The 19,997-nt window shown below is 36.5% G+C and overlaps 2 protein-coding genes across 2 annotated transcripts; both read right to left on the bottom strand.

Annotated features, from left to right (window-relative positions):
- Nucleotides 1-1,125: 1,125 nt before the first annotated feature.
- LOC118032144 (uncharacterized) lies at nucleotides 1,126-5,374 on the bottom strand. The gene is made up of 6 exons (XM_035036751.2): nucleotides 4,057-5,374; nucleotides 3,858-3,955; nucleotides 2,965-3,597; nucleotides 2,102-2,380; nucleotides 1,648-1,920; nucleotides 1,126-1,556 (listed from the first exon to the last, which is right to left on the bottom strand). The coding sequence occupies exons 1-6, from the start codon at nucleotides 5,186-5,188 to the stop codon at nucleotides 1,287-1,289; spliced, it is 2,685 nt and encodes an 894-aa protein (XP_034892642.1). The 5' UTR covers nucleotides 5,189-5,374; the 3' UTR covers nucleotides 1,126-1,286.
- Nucleotides 5,375-5,856: 482 nt separating this feature from the next.
- LOC118032145 (DELLA protein GAIP-B-like) lies at nucleotides 5,857-7,398 on the bottom strand. Its single transcript, XM_035036752.2, has 2 exons — nucleotides 6,361-7,398; nucleotides 5,857-5,993 (listed from the first exon to the last, which is right to left on the bottom strand). The coding sequence occupies exon 1, from the start codon at nucleotides 7,362-7,364 to the stop codon at nucleotides 6,366-6,368; it is 999 nt and encodes a 332-aa protein (XP_034892643.1). The 5' UTR covers nucleotides 7,365-7,398; the 3' UTR covers nucleotides 5,857-5,993; nucleotides 6,361-6,365.
- Between the last annotated feature and the right edge of the window lie 12,599 nt (nucleotides 7,399-19,997).

The raw sequence follows: 19,997 nt of genomic DNA, 5'->3' as shown, positions 1-19,997 counted from the left end.
TCCACTTCAAGGCTGTAAGAATAAAAATATGATCCAGTCACTTGACGAGACACTAAACTCAAAATTAATCAAATTGAAAGATTTTTTTTAATTTAATGTTATAATTTTTTTTTTAAAATCAGATTTTAAAAATGAAAAACAACTCACAAAAAAAAAAAATAAATGGAAGAGGAAGGTGAAAACATTGTTTACCTAGAAACATTCACTTAAATGGAACAGTGTTTTCACCTTCACTAATAGGCCAATGCTTGGTTGATGATAGAATCGTCTTTGCAATGGGAATATTTTGGTATTTTTTAATTGATTGGAGACAAAATGAGTATTTTTATTTTTTGATGGTATCATAAATTTACATTATTATATTTAAAAGAAATAAATTGTTCTGTCTAGAAATAAAATAAAAAACAACAACAAATATAAAAATAAAATAAAAGGTGAAAAAACAACTACCGTTGATTTTCTACCCTAGAATTTGAACGCAAGTGATAGTGTTTATTGATTCTAGTAAATGATGAAAAAATAAAAAGAGGCTATGAAGATAATTGATGGTGCTTGTCAAATTATATATAGTGATTTGTGTTACTTGTTTTTTCATAGCGTCTTATAGAACTCAATTTCATTTTTTTTTCAATATTATTAATTACATTAAGAAGTTCTAATTGAAATGATGTTTGTGTGTGTTTTTACCACTCTATTTAATTTATTTTTCTTAGTTTTTTGAACTTAAGAAAAATATACAATGGATATACCTTTCTAGACCACATAATTTCTTCTGTAATTATGTGGGGATCATGAGGCTGGTTTTCATGGAATTTATCATAATTCTCTGTATCTACCTCCACAGTTACAGGTGTTCATATTTGACTCTGCATGAATAGAAATTATTGAAAAAAACAATGCTAGTGAGATTATTCACGGAGTATCGAGATATCTTTGCTTTCATTTCATCCTGAACTCTTCTCACAAATTGGGACTGAGGTCAACAAACTTTTCCAAATGGGTTTCGTTCGTGTGGTCAAGCATCTTACAATTAAGGAGGTAAGAAATCGATGTAGAAATTCAATAGAACTGGAAAAGGAACTTCACTATCAGGAAATCTCAGTACTTCACTAGCAGCAGAGGAAATCTAAATATTGCATTGACGACTTCAATTCTTGAGGAACATTTGATAGGATCCGTTGACCACAACTTCAATATCAAGTCAAAAGTTGAAAACAAACTATGTTTCTTCAAATACATGGACTTGTTAAGTTTTAAAGGCGACAAATAGTTCTGTTTCAGCCTTTTTATTTCCTTCCTGCACAATATTTTTCTAGGTGTCTGCGAAGATTTGTAGTTCCCCTTTTGCTTTCCCCTCGATATCTATTACTGCAACTTTTGCATTTGGCCCATATTTGTCCATTTTCTGTAACTTCGTCAAAGTATTGCCACACCTCAGATGTCCTCCTTCGTTTGTTTCTACCGCTTGCATTCAAACGAGAACTATCCCTGCCGACCTCCTCGTTATCAGGGCTTGGAGCTGCAGGTACAAATGCAGAATCTTGTTCCTCAACTTCCTGTCAGTTGATAGCCAAATAGTAAGACAGTGACCACATGAAAACCAATCAGTGTTGCAAGAACAGCAAATGTAAGGTATTGAGCACCTACCTGGTCACGAGCCTCCTGTACTTCCTCACCATCACTTGCTGGGTTAGAAATATTGCATAATTCCATGAATACACTGGAATTTAAATAGCTGTCTGAAATAGCTGCTGGTCTGGCTTTACTTGTCCCGACTTCCTCTATCCTAACATCAGAGCTAAAATCAGCCCCACTTAATTCCCCAGAGTTGTCTTTCCATGACTTCCAGGGGTTCTTTTGCAAGGTAGATGTGATTTCATTTGAAGCGGCTCCACATGCAGAATTTTGTTCTCCCATTTCCTATTATTAGAAAACCAAGAAAAGTAAATATATGCATCATATTAAAAATTAAATATATTGAAGAAAAGCAAAATTTTGTTCCTCAACTTCCTGTCAAGTTATAGCCAAGTACAAAGACAATGACCACAAAAGAAACAATCAGCGCTGCAAGAACAACAATCTTAAGGTGCGGAGTATGTACCTGGTCACAAGCCTCCTGTACTTCCACACCATCACTTGTTGGGTTAGAAATATTGCAAAATTTCCTGACTTCACTTGAATTTAAACTATGATAGCTTTCTGAAATACCCGCTGGTCTGACGTCACTTGTCTCGAAATTCTCTATCCAAACTTCAGAGCTAAAATTAGCCCCACTTAATTGCTCAGAGAAATCTTTCCATGAATTCCTAGATTTCTGTTGCAAGATAGATGCGATTTCATTTGAAGCAGCTTCAAATGTAGAATTTTGTTCTTCCACATCCTATTAAGAGAAGACAATTATATTTCAGACAATGATTGGGTAAAGATATTTAATTGATCACGTTTAAGAGGATTGTCGACAAAAAAGTCGATTATGAACGTCTCCCACATCCTATTAAGAGACGTTCATATGATGAGATTCAAAACTTAAACTAAAACAACGATTGGGTTTAATCATAATTATAAAACTAAAGTTCAACTCGATTTAGTAGGTCAATTCAGTGATCCAAAACCTGGCTCAAGAAAGATTTTACATTTATTTAGTCTTTTTTTTTTTTTTTACTAAACCTATGTTGTTTTGGGTTATTTAACAAAAAAAACAAATCAAATAACACATTTTATTTATTTTTTAAATCAGGTTTACAAGTAGACTCACAAGTCGATTTTCCTAACCCATTCCTAATCCACAACCTGGGCTAGATGAATTATGTTTGAGTTTGATTACACCCCTTGCATAATAATTGGTACATATAAACAATTGTACCTTTGGATTCAAAAGCATCATAGCTGGAACCCCAAGGCAGCATTTACTGAAAGCCACAACTCAAATGCGACAGAGAGACAATCAATTAAGAAGAAGATCACCTGTTCATGAGCTTCGACACCAATTTCTATTCCATGGTCTAATAATGCTGGTAGAGAGCGGTCAGTCATAGCCCCTTCAGATCTAACAACAGAGTCCATATTATCCTCAGATAATTCCATGCCAGAAATTGCCCATGAATTCCTACAGTTCTTCTGCAGGATAGAAGAGATCCCATCTATCAAAAGTTTATGTTCTGAAACTTCCTTTGTTTCCGCAGGGAGAAACAATTCTAAAATGTAATCAACTCTGCTCATGTGAGTGTTTTCTAGCTTGAATGAGACAGCAGCGTGAAGGCCAAATTCCCAGGCATCACAAACAAAAGGATAAGCATCTGCACTAAGCTTGGAAACATCCGGGATAAAGTACATGCCATTTAATTGAAGTGCTTTTCCAGCTGCACCTTGTCCTTCCTCAAGATGGTGTTGTCCACATGCCTCCACAAACCCATCCATTGTTATGTCATTCAGATAGCAAGCACTTTCTACAATTCGAAGTTTCCCATTTGAATTTTCATTATAGTCTCTCCTATCTGAAATCCATGTGAGACCCAGAGGTAGATTGTGTACATTACATGTATATTCCAAAATGTCATATATCTCAGCTGAAGCAGCAATTTGATTGATTGAGAAGCACTGTAGAAAACAAAATAGTACAATCACATTAAAACTAAATCTGCATGCATGAAATGTGGCAAATCCCTCCATGCATTTTACCTTTCAATATTCTTTCTTTTATAGGTCTTGCATAAATCAATTTCAAGTTTTTTTCGCTGAATAATTAATTATATTCAGAAGTTTTTTTTTTATCGAAATGATGTAATAGTGTGTGTTACGATCCTATTTAACTTATTTTTGTTAGTTTTTTGAACTAAAGAAAAATATACAATGGATACCTTTTCAGACCACGTAACTTCTGTCATTATGCGAGGATCATCAGGCTGGTTTTCATGGAATTTAGAATAATTCTCTTTATCTAACTCTATATTTGACCCTGCACGATGAAGATTTCACCCCAGCATGTTAGAATAACTAATTGATGGATCGAAATTTTTGGGGAAAAAAAATGCTAATTATGCTAATGAGATTAGTCACCACTGTTGAGCTGAGTAGGATCAGGTTTCCAAGCTGAGCTGAAAATCAAGGGGATTCCCTTCCTTCTTAGCACTGGATGCCGATCCTTTTCTTCCCAGCTGTACTCGGGCATTTGTTCTCTGCAGAAATTGTTAAAAGATTTGGGCTTGAAGCGATAATGGCGAAACCCAAAACGACGTAGTCGGTCTTGCCAATAAGCGAATGTCTCATGTCGCTCAATGTGGTCTGTGCCTCCGGGAGCCACTAATTTACAAATCTGACGCCTAAAGTACATCTCCCACAACACCTTGCGGCGGACTCCATTGGAGTTAATGTCTAAATTGTCCTTGTCTATGGAGTCAAAAACAATGGAGTAATACTGGAATGACCTGCTGAAACAGTCCAAGAGATTTTGACCATTATGGCTGGCTTCTTGTTCAACAATTATCATGATCTCTGGTTTCAGTTCTTTCAATTTTGACAAGACCTTCTCGATTGCACCTGTTAGTGTGAGCAATTTGTGGAGTTGAAATTTCCATTTCACAACAATCGTCTCATCCTCACTTGTTCTTGTGAGTTTGAGAACAGAATCAACAATATCAGCAGCACTATTAGCAACCAAATGTCTCACTTCAAAATCAATAGCAAACCTTTCGGCTTCTCCGTGAAGACTCTCGAGTGTCTTTTGGGTATGGTCAGCAACTATGGACAGAATTGGCCCGACAAACGTCAAGCGGAACGATATCGGGCCTGCTGACTGCGTGGTGATATCACGAAACAAATCGTAGTACCGCCAGAAACTTACCACAATTCCGAACTCAATAATGTGGACTCTTCGTTTTCCTTTTAAGGCATCCCTCGCTGGGTCGAGGGTTGTAAAATCACCGAAGCAGAAGAAGGGAGCAAATGGGTAGTCTGTTTCCGGAAGCCGATCTGTGCCGGAAGGTATTAACGGTGTAAGATTACGAGGATACAGTTTATAGAGTCGCCGAACGAGAGCTTCAGCATAGTATTTGACGAGTGATTTTGTTGCTCTTGATAAGGATTCGTTGGCAGCTATGATCTCCTTCAAGAGCAAATCTGCATCATTCAGGTTACCGCCTTCAATGGCCTTAGCACAATCCACCAATTTGTTGAGAGGAGAAATGTCCATTTTTGTTTTTCGTTTTTTTACACAAAGTAAGCTATGAGTTGAAAGATCCGGCACTTCCAAGTTTGATGTTATAATAAGGTCCTAATCAAACTCTTGCAAGCAACTCTAACAGTTGGTTGAGAAGAAGACGCAATTACGAATCAAACATGTGGAGACGAATTGACTTGATGCATCGATATGGATAGAATAGATGTATCAGAATGATAAAGCAGAGAGAGAGAGAGAGAATTTGTGGAGAAGACGTGCCTGAAATTTGTGATATATATTCGTAGGTAACAAATATATATATATATATTAATATTTTTTTTTCCTAAAATTTCGGTAGAGTTTTTTTTTGTATTTTTTTAGATATCATATTATTGACTCAATTATTTTTTAACCTGTAACATCAATTACAATATTCATCCTATTATTTAGACTTTCAAACTCAAGCATATTTTAGTATTATGCAGGCAAAAATTCAGGATGGGGTACCTCTGGAGACCTGTTAATTTCCCTATTATATGAAAGAAATACTAAAGATTTGAGTATCAATCAATCACAATATTCATCCTATTATATGAAAGAAATACTAAAGATTTGAGTATCCTGTTAATTTCCCTAGACATCTATATAAACAATTAGCAGTCCGATAAAAAGCATGCAGGAAAATACAGGGGTACCTCTGGAGACCACACATTTCCTTCTCTCATGATAGTAGGATCACCTTCTTCCTCGCATTCATTTTGTATTATGCTAAGATCATTGAACTCTAGACCTAACACCATGGATTCTGGACTGCCCACGTTCTCCTTGTTGTCCGATCCTGCATGATTAGCATTTCACCGTGTTATAGACCAATATATAATCATTCTTGAACTCTTATTTAATAGCTTCAGCTTTTTGAATTGAGATGTTTCAGAGATATAATGATTAAATAATCACAAGTAAACCTCACATTCCCTCTAATTAAATAAATAAAATATACAAAATTCAAGAACAAAAAGCTTTTCAGAGATTGACCTTACTTAATACACATGAATGAATAGTTGCTAACCTCAAATATATTTTTCCAACTGACATTTATAAAATTGCGTTCATTTGTAGTGAAAAATAAAAAACAATAATAATAATCATAGTAAAGAAATGTGAGGTGTTTGATATCATTTTTTCGAAACAAAAAAATTGTTCACCTCCATCAGACGGAGCAAGATGTGATTGCTAGAGGGACAGTGTATCGACGTAGTAAGGGACATCCATTCTTTCCTTCTATAGTGTATTGAGTCAAGTCACTGAAAAGAAAACCCCTTATATGGTTGAACCACTGGCGAACAGGATGAAATCCTGAACGACGCAGCTGATCTCGCCACCAAGCCTGTGTTTCATGTCTCTCAGCATGCTGGATGTCCTCTCGCGCCACCACGTTAGTGATCTGCCGCCTAAAATCGATCTCCCACGATACCTTGTTTTCGATATCATGTTCGGTCGTATCTTTCTCTACAGAGTCAAATAAGCTGGAGTAGTACGGGAATGATTGGGCAACGGGCACTAAGATCAATTTGTGAAGTTCAAACTCCCATTTCACAACGATCGCCTCGTCCTCGCTTGTTCTTTTGAGATTGAGAGTGGATTCCACAATACCTGCTGCAGTATTGGCAAATACATGGTCTAGTTTGAAATCCGTCAGGCGTAGTGTTTTAGCCTCTGCAGCTAGTACGCGATCCATTTCTTGGAGGTACTCTTCATTGTTTGACAGTTTAGGTCTGATATTTGTTACTTGGAAGGACAGTCCACTGCCCACCTGCTTCACTAGATCACGCATCAAATCTCGAATCAGCATATTGAATTCCATATTAGAGAAGTTGATAACATGGACTTTCTTTTTTCCAACAACGGCATCAAGGATGGAATGGTGGCTGCTTTTTCCTGCAAACCATACGAAGGGAAGAAATCGCCAGAACCTGATGTAATATGAATCCGTGGAAGGTGCTAATGGAGTAGGATTTCGAGGATACAGTTTGTAGAGTCTCCGAATGAGCGCTTCAACATAGAATCTGACAAGTTTTCTTGCTGCTGTGCTGGTATTCGCATCATTTAGGCATTTAATCTCCTTGAAAACTGACTCTGCAAGATTCAGATCACCATCTTCAATCGCCTTAGCAGAGTCTAACAGTTTGTTGAGAAGAAGAGTGGCCATTTTGAGCAACTAAGCAATAACAAATGACTGTCAATGAACTGAATGACTTTACTTTAGTAAATTGGCGATGATCATAAGAAACAAGTGACCATTTTAAGCTGAAAAGATCAGCCCAGAAATGTCATTCTAGACATCAATTTCCATTTTCTATTCAGCTGTTGCTTCCTTGAAATTTCCATATCAATTTAATATTTGGATTCGATAGCTTACTTTAAGAAGCTAACAGACCAAGACCTAAAACGTATTAGCTAGGTAGTTAATCATTTTCTTAAAGTCTTAAATAAGAAAGGAAAAAAAACAAAAACAAATGGTTAGGTAAAGGCATGTTACGTTATCTTAGCATGCGCAGCAAATAATAAAAAAGAAGGATTCTGACTGGTTCTACAAAATTATATGGGGAAATCGCACTGATTCTTCTTCATGGAAAATAAAATAAAATTCAGTACATTGCTTGAGTCTCTTTTCATTGACTTAGTCAGCCGGGGCTTCTTCCACTTCAAGGCTGTAAGAATAAAAATATGATCCAGTCACTTGACGAGACACTACACCATAGTTTTAAAACCCGGACCGGTCCGGTAGGTCGACCCGGAACCCGGCCGATCTGGGTATGGGACCGGTCCGGGTGGAGTCCAAAACCCGCTTGGGAATTGGTTCAGCCAGACCCGGTCGACCTGGCGGGTCGATCTAGGACCCGGTTGACCCGACAAGATCCGGCCGCAAACCCGTTGACTTTTATTTTTTTTTGTTTTTTTTTTTTGCTAAAATGACGTCGTTTTGATTTTTTTAAAAAGAAATTAAAAAATAAATTTTGACCCAGCCGACCCGGCGACCCGGTCAAAGCCCGAAACCCGGGCCTTGGACCGGACCGGGTCTTAAAACTATGTACTACACTCAAATTAAAATTAATCAAATTGAAAGATTTTTTTAATTTATTAAATAATTTTTGTTATAATATTTTTTTAAAAAATCAGATTTTAAAAATGAAAAACAACTCATAAATAAAATAAAAATAAAAATAAAAAAATGGGGGAGAAGGTGAAAACATTGTTTACCTGGAAACATTCACTTAAATGGAACGGTGTTTTCACCTTCTAAAAGGCCAATGCTTGGTTTGATGATAGAATCGTCTTTGCAATGGGAATATTTTGATTTCTTTTAATTGATTAGAGACAAAATGAGTATTTTATTTTTTTGATGGTATCATAAATTTACATTATTACCCTTAAAAGAAATAAATTGTTCTATCTAGAAATAAAATAAAAAACAACAACAAAATATAAAATAAAAATAAAAAGAGAAAAAACAACGACAGTTGATTTCCTATCCTAAAATTTGAACACAAGTGATAGTGTTTATTGATTCTGGTAGATGATGAAAAATGAAAAGAGGCTATGAAGATAATTGATGGTGCTTGTCAAATTATATATAGTGATTTGTGTTGCTTGTTCTTTCATAGCGTCTTACATAACTCAATTTCATTTTTTTTTTCAATATTAATAATTACATTAAGAAGTTCTAATTAAAATGATGTTTATGTGTGTTTTACCATCCTATTTAATTTATTTTTCTTAGTTTTTTGAACTTAAGAAAAATATACAATGGATACCTTCTTAGACCACACAATTTCTTCTGTAATTATGTGAGGATCATGAGGCTGGTTTTCATGGAATTTAGAATAATTCTCGGCATCTAGCTCCACAGCTACAGGTGTTCATACTTGACTCTGCATGATAGAGATATCACCCTCAACATGTTAGAATAACTACTTGATGAATAGAAATTATTGAAAAAAACAGTGCTAATGAGATTATTCACTGCTATTGAGCTGAGTAGGATCAGGTTTCCTAGCTGAGCTAAAAATCAAGGGGATTCCCTTCCTGCGTAGACTGGATTCCGATCCTTTTCTTCCAACCTGTACTCAGGCATGTGATCCCTGAAAAATCCGTCGTGATCGTCATCGTAGGTCTTGCCGAAGAGCAAATGTCTCATCCATGCCGCTCAATCTGGTCTGTGTGCCTCCCTTGTTGGGTTGGTTGCCATTGCATGTGCAGCAAATGGACAACACCAACCATTGCATCCTTGGCAGCCACCATAGTAAAAGAAGGAGGCTACAATGGTGGCTTGTTGGTGGCAGCCACCAACCTTGACTTTGGCAGCCACCATTGCTGACAAAGGAGCAAGAGGAGCTGTCATTGATGCCTATAAAAGAGGCATAATTTTAGAGAGCAAATGTGAGAGTAGTGAGACATGTAGAGAGAAGAAGAGAGTAAGAAATAGAAGGGCTGCCACCAGCAGCCCTGCTGCCCTATGCAACAATGAGAGATGGGAGTTGAGTGAATGTGATCCTCCTCCATGTGTTGTATTCTTTTTCTATCTCTAAATAATATGGACTCTCTCCCGTGGATGTAGGCGATTTGCCGAACCACGTTAAATATTGTCTCAGTGTGCTTACCCCTCCTATGAGCAAAGATCAGTACATCACCAGTCCCGGATTCCGCCCAACAATTGATATTAGAGCATTTGGTTTAAGTGGTGTTTGATTTTTGCTCAAAAATGAAAGTTGTCAAAATGGTGTTTTGACCATACCATTGTGTAGAGGAGGAAGAGACAAAGCCACTAGTGAAAACGGCGTCAACATCGGACATCGGACATGGCCGCACTCTCCATCACTCTCCGGCAAGGTGTCTGCCCATGCGCGCAGACGCGCCCCACGCGTCTTCTTCACCCGGATGAGTTGACCCGACCCGAATACCAATATGAACAGTAGCATGCAAAGGATGACATCAGCCTGATGTAATGATGACATCAGCATGTAATTGACCAGTCAACATACATGTCAGCATAGTGGGACCCACCTGCCATGTCATCAGCCGCGAGCCGAGCCGAGTTAAGCCGAGCTGAATTGGAGCCGAGCCGTGAGCCGAGGGATAGGATTCTATACAACATAGTCTATGTGAAACCGAATCTGAGATTGAATCTGAGTCGTTGATCAGGCCAGAATTGTTTTGATCAAATCTTAGCCGTCTGAAATGAGATTTGGACGATTTCAGACTTGTTTCTAGCTAATTTGATCATTCCGGATGCAATGGTACGGTCCGATCGTTGAGGTTTAAGACTGAAAATGATGATGGTGAATTATCAAAGAGAGATTGCCCGATTAGGAGGCATCTGAAGGTCTTAATGGTGGTCGATGGAGATGAAGAAGAAGAAAAAAGTGCACATGTTTACCCAATTACATGTGCTGAACTGTTAAATGGGAAAATTTTAATTGCCTTGATGGAAGGCAAAATTGGGACACTCTGGACACCCGGTTATGTGGACAATTAGAGGTGTAGAGTGAAAATTTATGAAGACCAATCTTGATGAATCTAAGCACTGGTAGTTTCGCTAGATGTTGAGAAATCATGTATTAAACCAGTATATTCCAGATCACTTGTAAAGGAAAGCCGCAACAAAGCTAGCAAATGATTATATATACGGAGAGACAATACGATGGATAGATATGGCCTAAGAAGTTCTGTCTAGGAGATTGGGTTTTAAGCGGGACTAGTGTGACCCCTCCAATCTTTCCTAGGAACTTGCTTAGTGGAAGGATTATTCATACGGTACTATTTTTGTATATGTAACAGTTTGTAATGAAACTGGTGAAGACTAGCAGAAAGACGACACAAGGGGAACAATTGGGTTCTGTATGATCAAGAATCTGATAGAGTGGTGATTTCTCTAAAGAAGGTAGATTCGATGATTGTGATTTCTCGAGGGGGAATTGATGAAGACCCTGATAATGGAAGAGAAATACAGCAAGGGGATGAAGATTGGCACCCTATTTTGACTTGGATAGGTGTTGTGACGGGATGAGCTGCTGTCAAACATAAGCAAGGAATATGGAGAAATCTGGAGAACAGATATTGCACGAGGGCACACGTAGATTGTGCAGGAGTACCCGTAGGATCCTAACGAGGTACTGTATTGAGACAATAGGTGCAAGGAGAAGAAGAGTTCCCAGATGAAGCTTAGAGTAGAGACTATGTACAACAGGAAGTCTCTTGTGCTCTTAATGAAGACAACACGCGAGGACCTTTCCAATGCATGCAATGATGGAAATATGAGCTGTTGCAGAAGCACCTAATTGAGGGGATGCAAACGCCTGTGATAAAAGGCGACCGCCTATGAAAGGCGAAGACACCAAAAAGAGTGGTGTAGGTGGAGCTGTCAAGCAGAAAGGCATAGAAGCTCCAAACATAGAAATCGAGGTGGAGGATTGCGAGGAGTATACCGCAACTTTCTCTTTCTATGTAATCAGTGACAGTGATCTCTCTCATAGTCCACATGGTGGTAGAGACTTTTTAGAGCCACTTTAAAGCATCTCAGATGAAAGAGGATGTGACTGCCTATGAAAGGTGAAGACACCTTAGAGAGAAGGTGTGCGGGCCACAATGTAAGCCCAGATTCAGACCGCCACATGATGATGAGCGAAGACACATTAGGAGAAGGTAGGAGGGCCAGGATAGGAGCCCCAATTCAAAATGCCCCAGAGCCAATGTGACGGCTAGATATGAGTGGACAAGTGTATAGATAGCTAATGAAGTGGCTATGATGAGTATGAAGATAAATGCAGGATTGACTTTCATGGATATTGCCCCCATGCTAAAGATCAATGAGCTTGAAGACATTTACCTTGGACAATAAGTGGATGACTTGTGGAACATTAAAACGCGACTGCTATGAAGGAGCAAAGGGCATACGCAGGTTCCGGGAACAAATAGACTCTTGAAAGAGTGGTGAGCTCGTGATCATATTGAGATACTCAGATAATGACTGTCGCACTTGGAATATCCGTTTGAGGGGGTGTTGTAAGCCTTGGTGTGAGGCTTGATGAATCATTCCGGACCGAGCATGATTGATACGCTCGAAGGGGAATGTTGTGTCCCAAAGACAAGCGTGAACACTCTTTAGATATGAAGTGGCAGGCCATCTGGTTGTAGTGATCCTTTTGTGTGAGAAAAGGTGTGTTTTTGTGACTCTGGTGATTGAAAGGTTAGGCGAGTACCTGTAAACTTGGCCACGGACGCTCTCAGAATGGTAAGCTTGGAAGAGCTGCAAAATACAAGCCTGTGTTGAAGAAGCAAGAGGACAGTTGCCCCACATAAATGGCAAAGGGGGTGATTATTGGGTTGGTTGCCATTGTATATGCAGCAAATGGACGGCACCAACCATTGCATCCTTGGCAGCCACCATAGTCAAAGAAAGAGGCTACAATGGTGGCTTGTTGGTGGCAGCCACCAACCTTGACTTTGGCAGCCACCATTGTTGAAGAAGAGATGAGTTTGGCAGCCACCATTGCTGATAAAGGAGCAAGAGGAGCTGCCATTGATGCCTATAAAAGAGGCATAATTTTAGAGAGCAAATGTGAGAGTAGTGAGACATGTAGAGAGAAGAAGAGAGAAAGAAATAGAAGGGCTGCCACCAGCGGCCCTGCTGCCTTATGCAGCTGCTGCCCTCTGCAGCAATGAGAGATGAGAGTTGAGTGAATGTGATCCTCCTTCATGTGTTGTATTCTTTCTCTATCTCTAAATAATATGGACTCTTTCCCGTGGATGTAGGCGATTTGCCGAACCACGTTAAATATTATCTCAATGTGCTTACCCCTCCTATGAGCAAAGATTAGTACATCACCAGTCCCGGATTCCGCCCAACATCCCTGAGCCAATATATTACAAATCTGACGCCAAAAGAAGAACATATCCCCCAACACCTTGCAGCGGTTGGTATTGATGATAGCGTCGAGATTGTCCTTGTATAGGGAGTCAAAAGCAATGGAGTAATATAGGAATGACATGCAAAAACATTCCAAGAAATCTTAAATCTCCGGTTTTAGTTCTTTCAATTTTGATAAAACCTTCTCGATTGCACCTGTTAGTGTGAGCGATTTGTGGAGTTGAAATTCCCATCTCACCACAATCGTCTCATCCTCACTTGCTCTTGTGAGTTTGATAACATAATCAACAGTATCAGCAGCCCTATTAGCAACCATACGTCTCACTTCAAAATCAATATCAAACTTTTTGGCTGCTTCGTGAAGACTGTCAAGTGTCTGTTGGGTATGGTCAGCATCTACGGACAGAAGCGGTCCGGCAGAGGTCAACCGGAATGATGCTAGGCCAGGTGACTGCTCGATGATATCATTAAAACAAGTATGGTCCTGCATGAAATTTATCACAACACTGAACTCAGTAAGGTGGATCCTTCACGGGTTTTTTGGTTGTAAAATAAGTAAACCACATAAAGGAGAATTAATTGGTATTCTGTGTTGTCACGCAAAACTGAGCATGAAGGTTTTTTTTTTAAAAGAAGCTGATATTATTAAGTAAGGCATAATTGTATAATGCAATCATTACACATAGAAAAAGTTTACTGAATTAGCTAGCGAACCTATATAACATAATCCCTAGATCAATAAAATCATTCCACCATCTGTTCGCTGCATAGGAGCCAAAACAATGCCCTAAACACCATAATCTGCATTGGTTTAAACAAAGTACCGATAAATTATCTATGAGGGTCATAGCCAAGCCACAAAATTAGATATTATGTGCACTCCTTGTTTAGCGAGATGATCTGCCATGTGATTGCTTTCCCGGTAAGAATGAGTGTAGGTGATTGAATCAAAACATGAAGCTAGCCTCTGAGCTGAAGAAAAGAGATTATGATGAATCCAAGGCCTATTATAAGAATTATTCATCCAGCTAATGACATTGGCAGAATCAGATTCGATAATAATATGTTTATGATGTAGGAAGCAGTTAGAGGCTGATAATTCGATAGCTTTGACTACTGCTCTCAGCTCAGCTACATTAGAGTCCAAGATCCCAATCGGCATAGAAAAAATACCTAAAAGTATTCCATGATGATTCCGCAAAACACCACCTATTCCGGAGGGGCCATGTTTTTCGATAGAGTATCTATTAACATTCCATTTGAATCTATTCATCATAGGGGGAGACCATATAATACCAATCCTCAACTTTTGAGAATTAGTCCACCGAACCAGACCTTCAGCAGATCGTAGCAAATCTGAGGAGGAGTAGGGAAAATCCGATTCTATAGCCTTTATCCATAAGCAAAGCCGAGTAACAATAAGGAAGAACAAAGTATCATAGTTTGGGATCTTCTGCTTAAATATCACATCATTGCGTAGAAGCCACATATACCATGTCGCGGAAAAGAACAACATCACCCATACTTTTTTCTGAAATTTGCCATAAACCAAAGAGTCCCACTGAGAGAAGAGATTTGCCAAGTTCCTTGGACAACACCAAGCTAAGCCCCACCAATGGATGATTTTGGACCAAATGAGCCAGTGCTTGTAGCAATGAATAAAAAGGTGGTCGACCATTTCTTCCTCAACAGGCAAATAGGACAGTTTGCAGCTGAGATATCCAGTATGCCTCTTTTAACTAACATGCTGCGGGTGTTGATTTTATTGATGATGGTTATCCAGCAAAAAACCTCTACTTTAGGTGGGATGAGACCTCTCCAAATCCCCCTAAAGGAAAAGACAGTGTTCAATGGAGAACTAGGAGTTAAAAGCCCACAGAGAGATTTAACCGAGTATCTTCCTGTGTTATTGGCTTTCCAGACAAGTCTATCCTCTGCTTCTTTGTCCAGTTGCATTCTTGACAGAATAACGTACATTTAAGCAAGAAGTCCAGTATTCCGGCCTCTCAAATCTCTGTTCTAGGAGAAAACCCAGCACCATGCATGACCATCCCACATTCCCATCTTTTCTAGGTTGGCGTCTTTATCGTTGGACAACTGAAATAGTGTAGGGAACTTCTCTGCCAATCTGCCATTATCTGTCCAATCATCAAGCCAAAACTTAATCCTTTTCCCATTGCCAACTAGCAACACAGTGTTATTAGTCACAATATTCCGCAATCTAGTATCTTTGCCACAGTAATTAACAAGCCGAGACCATGTGCTTCCAGCACCTGTGATATGATCCTGCGGTATAAGACTGTGGTATTTAGGATTGTAAATGCTTGTAATCACATCCTTCCACATGCTCGACTCCTCAGAGCCATACCTCCATAGCCATTTGAATAATAGAGCTTTATTTTTGTTTTGCAGAGATCCAATGCCAAGTCCACCAGCACTCTTTGGCATCGACACAGTTGGCCAGCCAACATTGCATATAGACTTGCCTTCCTCTTTTCCAAACCACAAAAAGCATCTGAACTTCTTTTTAATTGTTATTGATACCGCCACAGGCATAAGGAACAAAGAGAGAAAGTAAATGGGCAAGTTGCTAAGAACCGATTTAATTAAGCATAACCTCTCCCCTATCGATAAGAGCTTCCCTTTCCATGCAGCCAGCCTAGAGTTGATATTTTGAATGATAGGATTCCACATCAGAAGTCTGCAAGAATTTGCACCAATGGGGAGGCCAAGATATTTGAAAGGGAGGAGCCCTTGCTTACATCTTAGTGTCTGTGCAGTGTAGTTACACACGTGATCTTCTATACCCACACCAAAGATACTGCTTTTGGAGAAGTTAACTTTTAAGCCCGACATAAGCTCAAAGCACAATAGTATGCGCTTAACATTCTACATGCTTTCTAAGGAGGCTGAACTAAAAATGAGTGTGTCGTCTGCAAATTGTAGATGAGATAAAGGAAAACCAGCCTGCCCGATGCTCACTCCCTCAATCAGCCCTAGATCACACCCTCGTTGTAGCATGCAGCTCAGCCCCTGCACCGCAATGTTGAAGAGAAAAGGAGAAAGAGGGTCTCCTTGACGTAGCCCTTTTTCTAAACTGAATTCCTTTGTGGGGGAGTCGTTTACCAGCACAGACATCTTCGTTGTTGATAGACATTGCATAATCCAGCCTCGCCATCGACTTCCAAAACCCATACTGGCCATGACTTCATTCACATAGTCTCATAACACTGAATCAAATGCTTTGTGGAAGTCTAGTTTAAAGAGATATCGTTTACCCTTTTTCTTCTTCATGAAGTTAATTGTCTCATTGGCAATCAGCACACTATCCAGAATTTGCCTTCCTTTGATGAAAGTTAACGGTCTATGATTTTGTTGATTTTGTTAAGGACTCGTTGGCAGCCAGGATCTCCTTCATGAGCATATCAATGGCCTTAGAACAATCCACCAATTTTTCAGCAAGAGAATTAGTGCCTATTTTTTATTTTTTTAAAACAAATTAAGCCATGTTATAATAATCTCCTGATTAGACTTTTGCTAGCAGTTTTTAGTTTTAATGACGACCCAGTCTTAGAGTTTAATCATTCTTATTTTATCTAATTAAATTAATATAATTGATCACAAGATAGTGATGAGCTTGTAAAATTTATATTTTTTTGATTGAGATAATTATTATAAAATACTATTTTTTTTATGGAGAAATTGAAGAAAGACAAGAGTTAATAATGTTTAAAATTTTGGTTTAAATTTTAAATTAAGAATTTAGAGTTGTCTTTTATAACTAGTTTTCCTAAGATGTTAAAGATGCAATATCTTAAGGGAGGACTAAAATTTCATCTTTTTTAGATAGCATCAAAACCTTTCATATGTCTAAGAGAGAAAATAACTTTTACTTGTTAAAGAAAAAATATTTTTGACCCATTATAATTCAAAATAGAGTCTAATAGAATTACCATAGTCATATATATTTGGGTTTAATATTTTGTTAAGCCCAATAATATCGGGTTATTATATTATTTCTGATTCATTTAAATGAGAATCCAAATTAAAATAAAATATATTGATTTACGTTACTAATCAAGAGATTTGAGATTTTCATGCAGCTCCCTTGATACCAGATGGGAAGATCGAGGATTGAAACAGTGATGAAAAACATCGTGGCTACAAGGAAAACTACAAACTTATATTATTATTATTACAAAAAAGGAGGCTTTGTTGAGTAATAAATGGAGCTAGCTTTCAACAAGAGTGTGGAAGAACCTGGTAAGGCTTTCACCTCCCCTACCATTGAAGTACGTTGCTTGAGTCTCTTTTTATTTATTGAGAATGTGTTTGAAAATATATTAGTGGTTTAAAAATATTTTTTTAAAATATATTAAAATAAATTATTTATATTTTTTAAAAATTATTTTTGATATTTATACGTGCTTTAAAATAATATAAAAATAATAAAATAATAATTTTTAATAAAAATAATATTTTAAAATTTTAAAAAATATAATTTTCATCGCGTTATTAAATAGATCCTTGGTCAGCCGGGACTTCTTCCGCTTCAAGGTTGTGAGAATGAAAATATTATCCTGTCAGCTGACAAGACACTAAACTCAAAATTAATTGAATAAAAAGATTTTTTTTTTAATTTATTAAATAATTTTCGTTATAAGATTTTTTTTTTAAAAATCAGATTTTAGAAATAAAAAAACAACTCATAAACCAAAAAAAACTTGAAAGAAAACATTGTTCACCTGACACATTTGAAAATAATGTTTTCACTTTCTTGCTTTTTGAAAAAGAAAAAAACTAATAGGATAATGGTTGAAGATAAATCCATCTCTGCAGAATTTTTAGATATTTTTAAATTGATTAGGGATAGCACAGGTATTCTATCGTGTCTGAGATAATTTATTTTTGTGGTTCCACCTGCGATGCATTCACTTAACTAATTTTTTCGAAAAAAACCTGAAGGTAGCTATTAATTAAATCATTCATTGTCTAAGCACCGATTATGGATTAATTGCAATCTGGAGGGGTCATAGGCATAGGGAAAACATAACTTTTATTTTTCCTTATAAGTGATGAAAACGCAATTTGCTGTTCATATTCGGTATAAGCGATATGTCATATCTTGGTGTTTGAAATTTTATTTTTTATTTGGAAATTTATTAAAATAATATTTTTGATATTAACATATTAAGATAATAAAAAAACACAAAAAAATTAATTTAAAATAAACAAAAAATTGAAATTTTTTTAAAATTCCAGTTCAACCACGACTGTGCCAAACACTCCATAGCCATTTCAATATCACAAAATATTGAGACGGGCCTTCAAGCTTTGATGGGGTATATTTATGGGCTAAGAATGGATTTGATTGGGCAATCTGATGGAGTAGGCCTACATAGGGCTTTTATGTTGGGCCTCTGTCTCTGATTTGGATTCATTAATCTTCTTGGAAGAATTAAGTAACGCTGGCAAAACCCTATGATTGACAAATCTATGAAATGGAAGGTGCAATGGTGTTCATAAATAATTAAATATATTCATTTATAGCTTCTGCAATGTCTTTAAATTGGTGTCCAAGATTGATATGCGGTAGATAATTTTTATATATAGTTTTTTTTGTTTAATAAATAATCATACAAAATACTATTTATAAAAAAAATCTAAAAACTCATATAAATTAAAAAAATATCAATTTACCTGCTTAATAATATCCATATATTAATTCAAAAAAATTTAGAAATTAATTCAATCAAGTCCATATTTGATTTTTCTAGGTGTAGATATATAACCTATGTATTAATTATATTATAGTTCTTAATTTCTAAAATATATTTTAATCAGGTCATACTTAATTAAATTATCTCAGTTTAATTTTTGACTAATAGTTCTTAATATATGTGTGGCTCATTAAGTTTCTAACATGTTAACCCAAATACAATTTTTAATTGAATAGAATTAAATAAATTAAACAATTTAATTTATTATCTATTCAACAATTGATTAGTTTATATTTAAACATTAGATGCATTGTATAACAACACGTCATGGTCCCAAAATATTAAAAAAATCATTAATGGTTTGACTTAATCTTTTGGCGACTAGTTTCTCAGTATAATTAATAACTTTTTATTAATAATGTTCTAATTAAACATTAAAGCATGAAGCATATTTATCATGTTAAATCATATTTGTTCTCTACATAATATTCATTGATCATTTGACTAAGATTTGAATTTTTTAAAAAATCTTATTTCCACCTTTGTCAAGGATTTTGTTGTTAATACTATTTGAGAACATATGAATTTTTTTTTTAATTCACCTAGGGTGATAAATCATCTCTTAATCGCTAAGTGCCTTCATATAGTTCATGTTAGATTTAATGTCTGCCTCTTTGTTACCTCGATTAAGATAACATGTAACATAATCAAAGTATAATTTTATAATTTTCTTTGCAAAATATTTTTTATCTCTTTGATCTTTATCTTTACTCTAGATTCATATATCAAATATTAAATTTATTAATATAATATTATATAAATATTAAAGATAAATTAAATTTTTATTAATAATAAACATATATTCACATGAATATATTAATACCACATGTAACTAACCACTTGACTTCAAGTCATATTAAACTAATAGATTTTAGGTGTCTGTACATATTTTTAGTTTCCCTTGTGTTTTCCCCTCTATGTTTATAGTGTGTTTGTGAGTGTGGTAATAATTATTTTTTAAAATATTTTTAACTTAAAAATACATCAAAATAATAATTTTTATTTTATTTTTTAATTGCTATAACTTTTGCGTTTGGGCCAAACTTCTCCATTTTCTCTAACTTCGTCAAAGTATTGCCACACCTTAGATGTCCTCCTTCATTTGTTTCTAGCGCTTGCATTCAAACGAGAACTA

The sequence above is a fragment of the Populus alba genome, chromosome 7 (genome assembly GCF_005239225.2).
Source record: "Populus alba chromosome 7, ASM523922v2, whole genome shotgun sequence".
Lineage (NCBI taxonomy): Eukaryota > Viridiplantae > Streptophyta > Magnoliopsida > Malpighiales > Salicaceae > Populus > Populus alba.
This window is presented reverse-complemented; position numbering and strand designations above follow the sequence as displayed.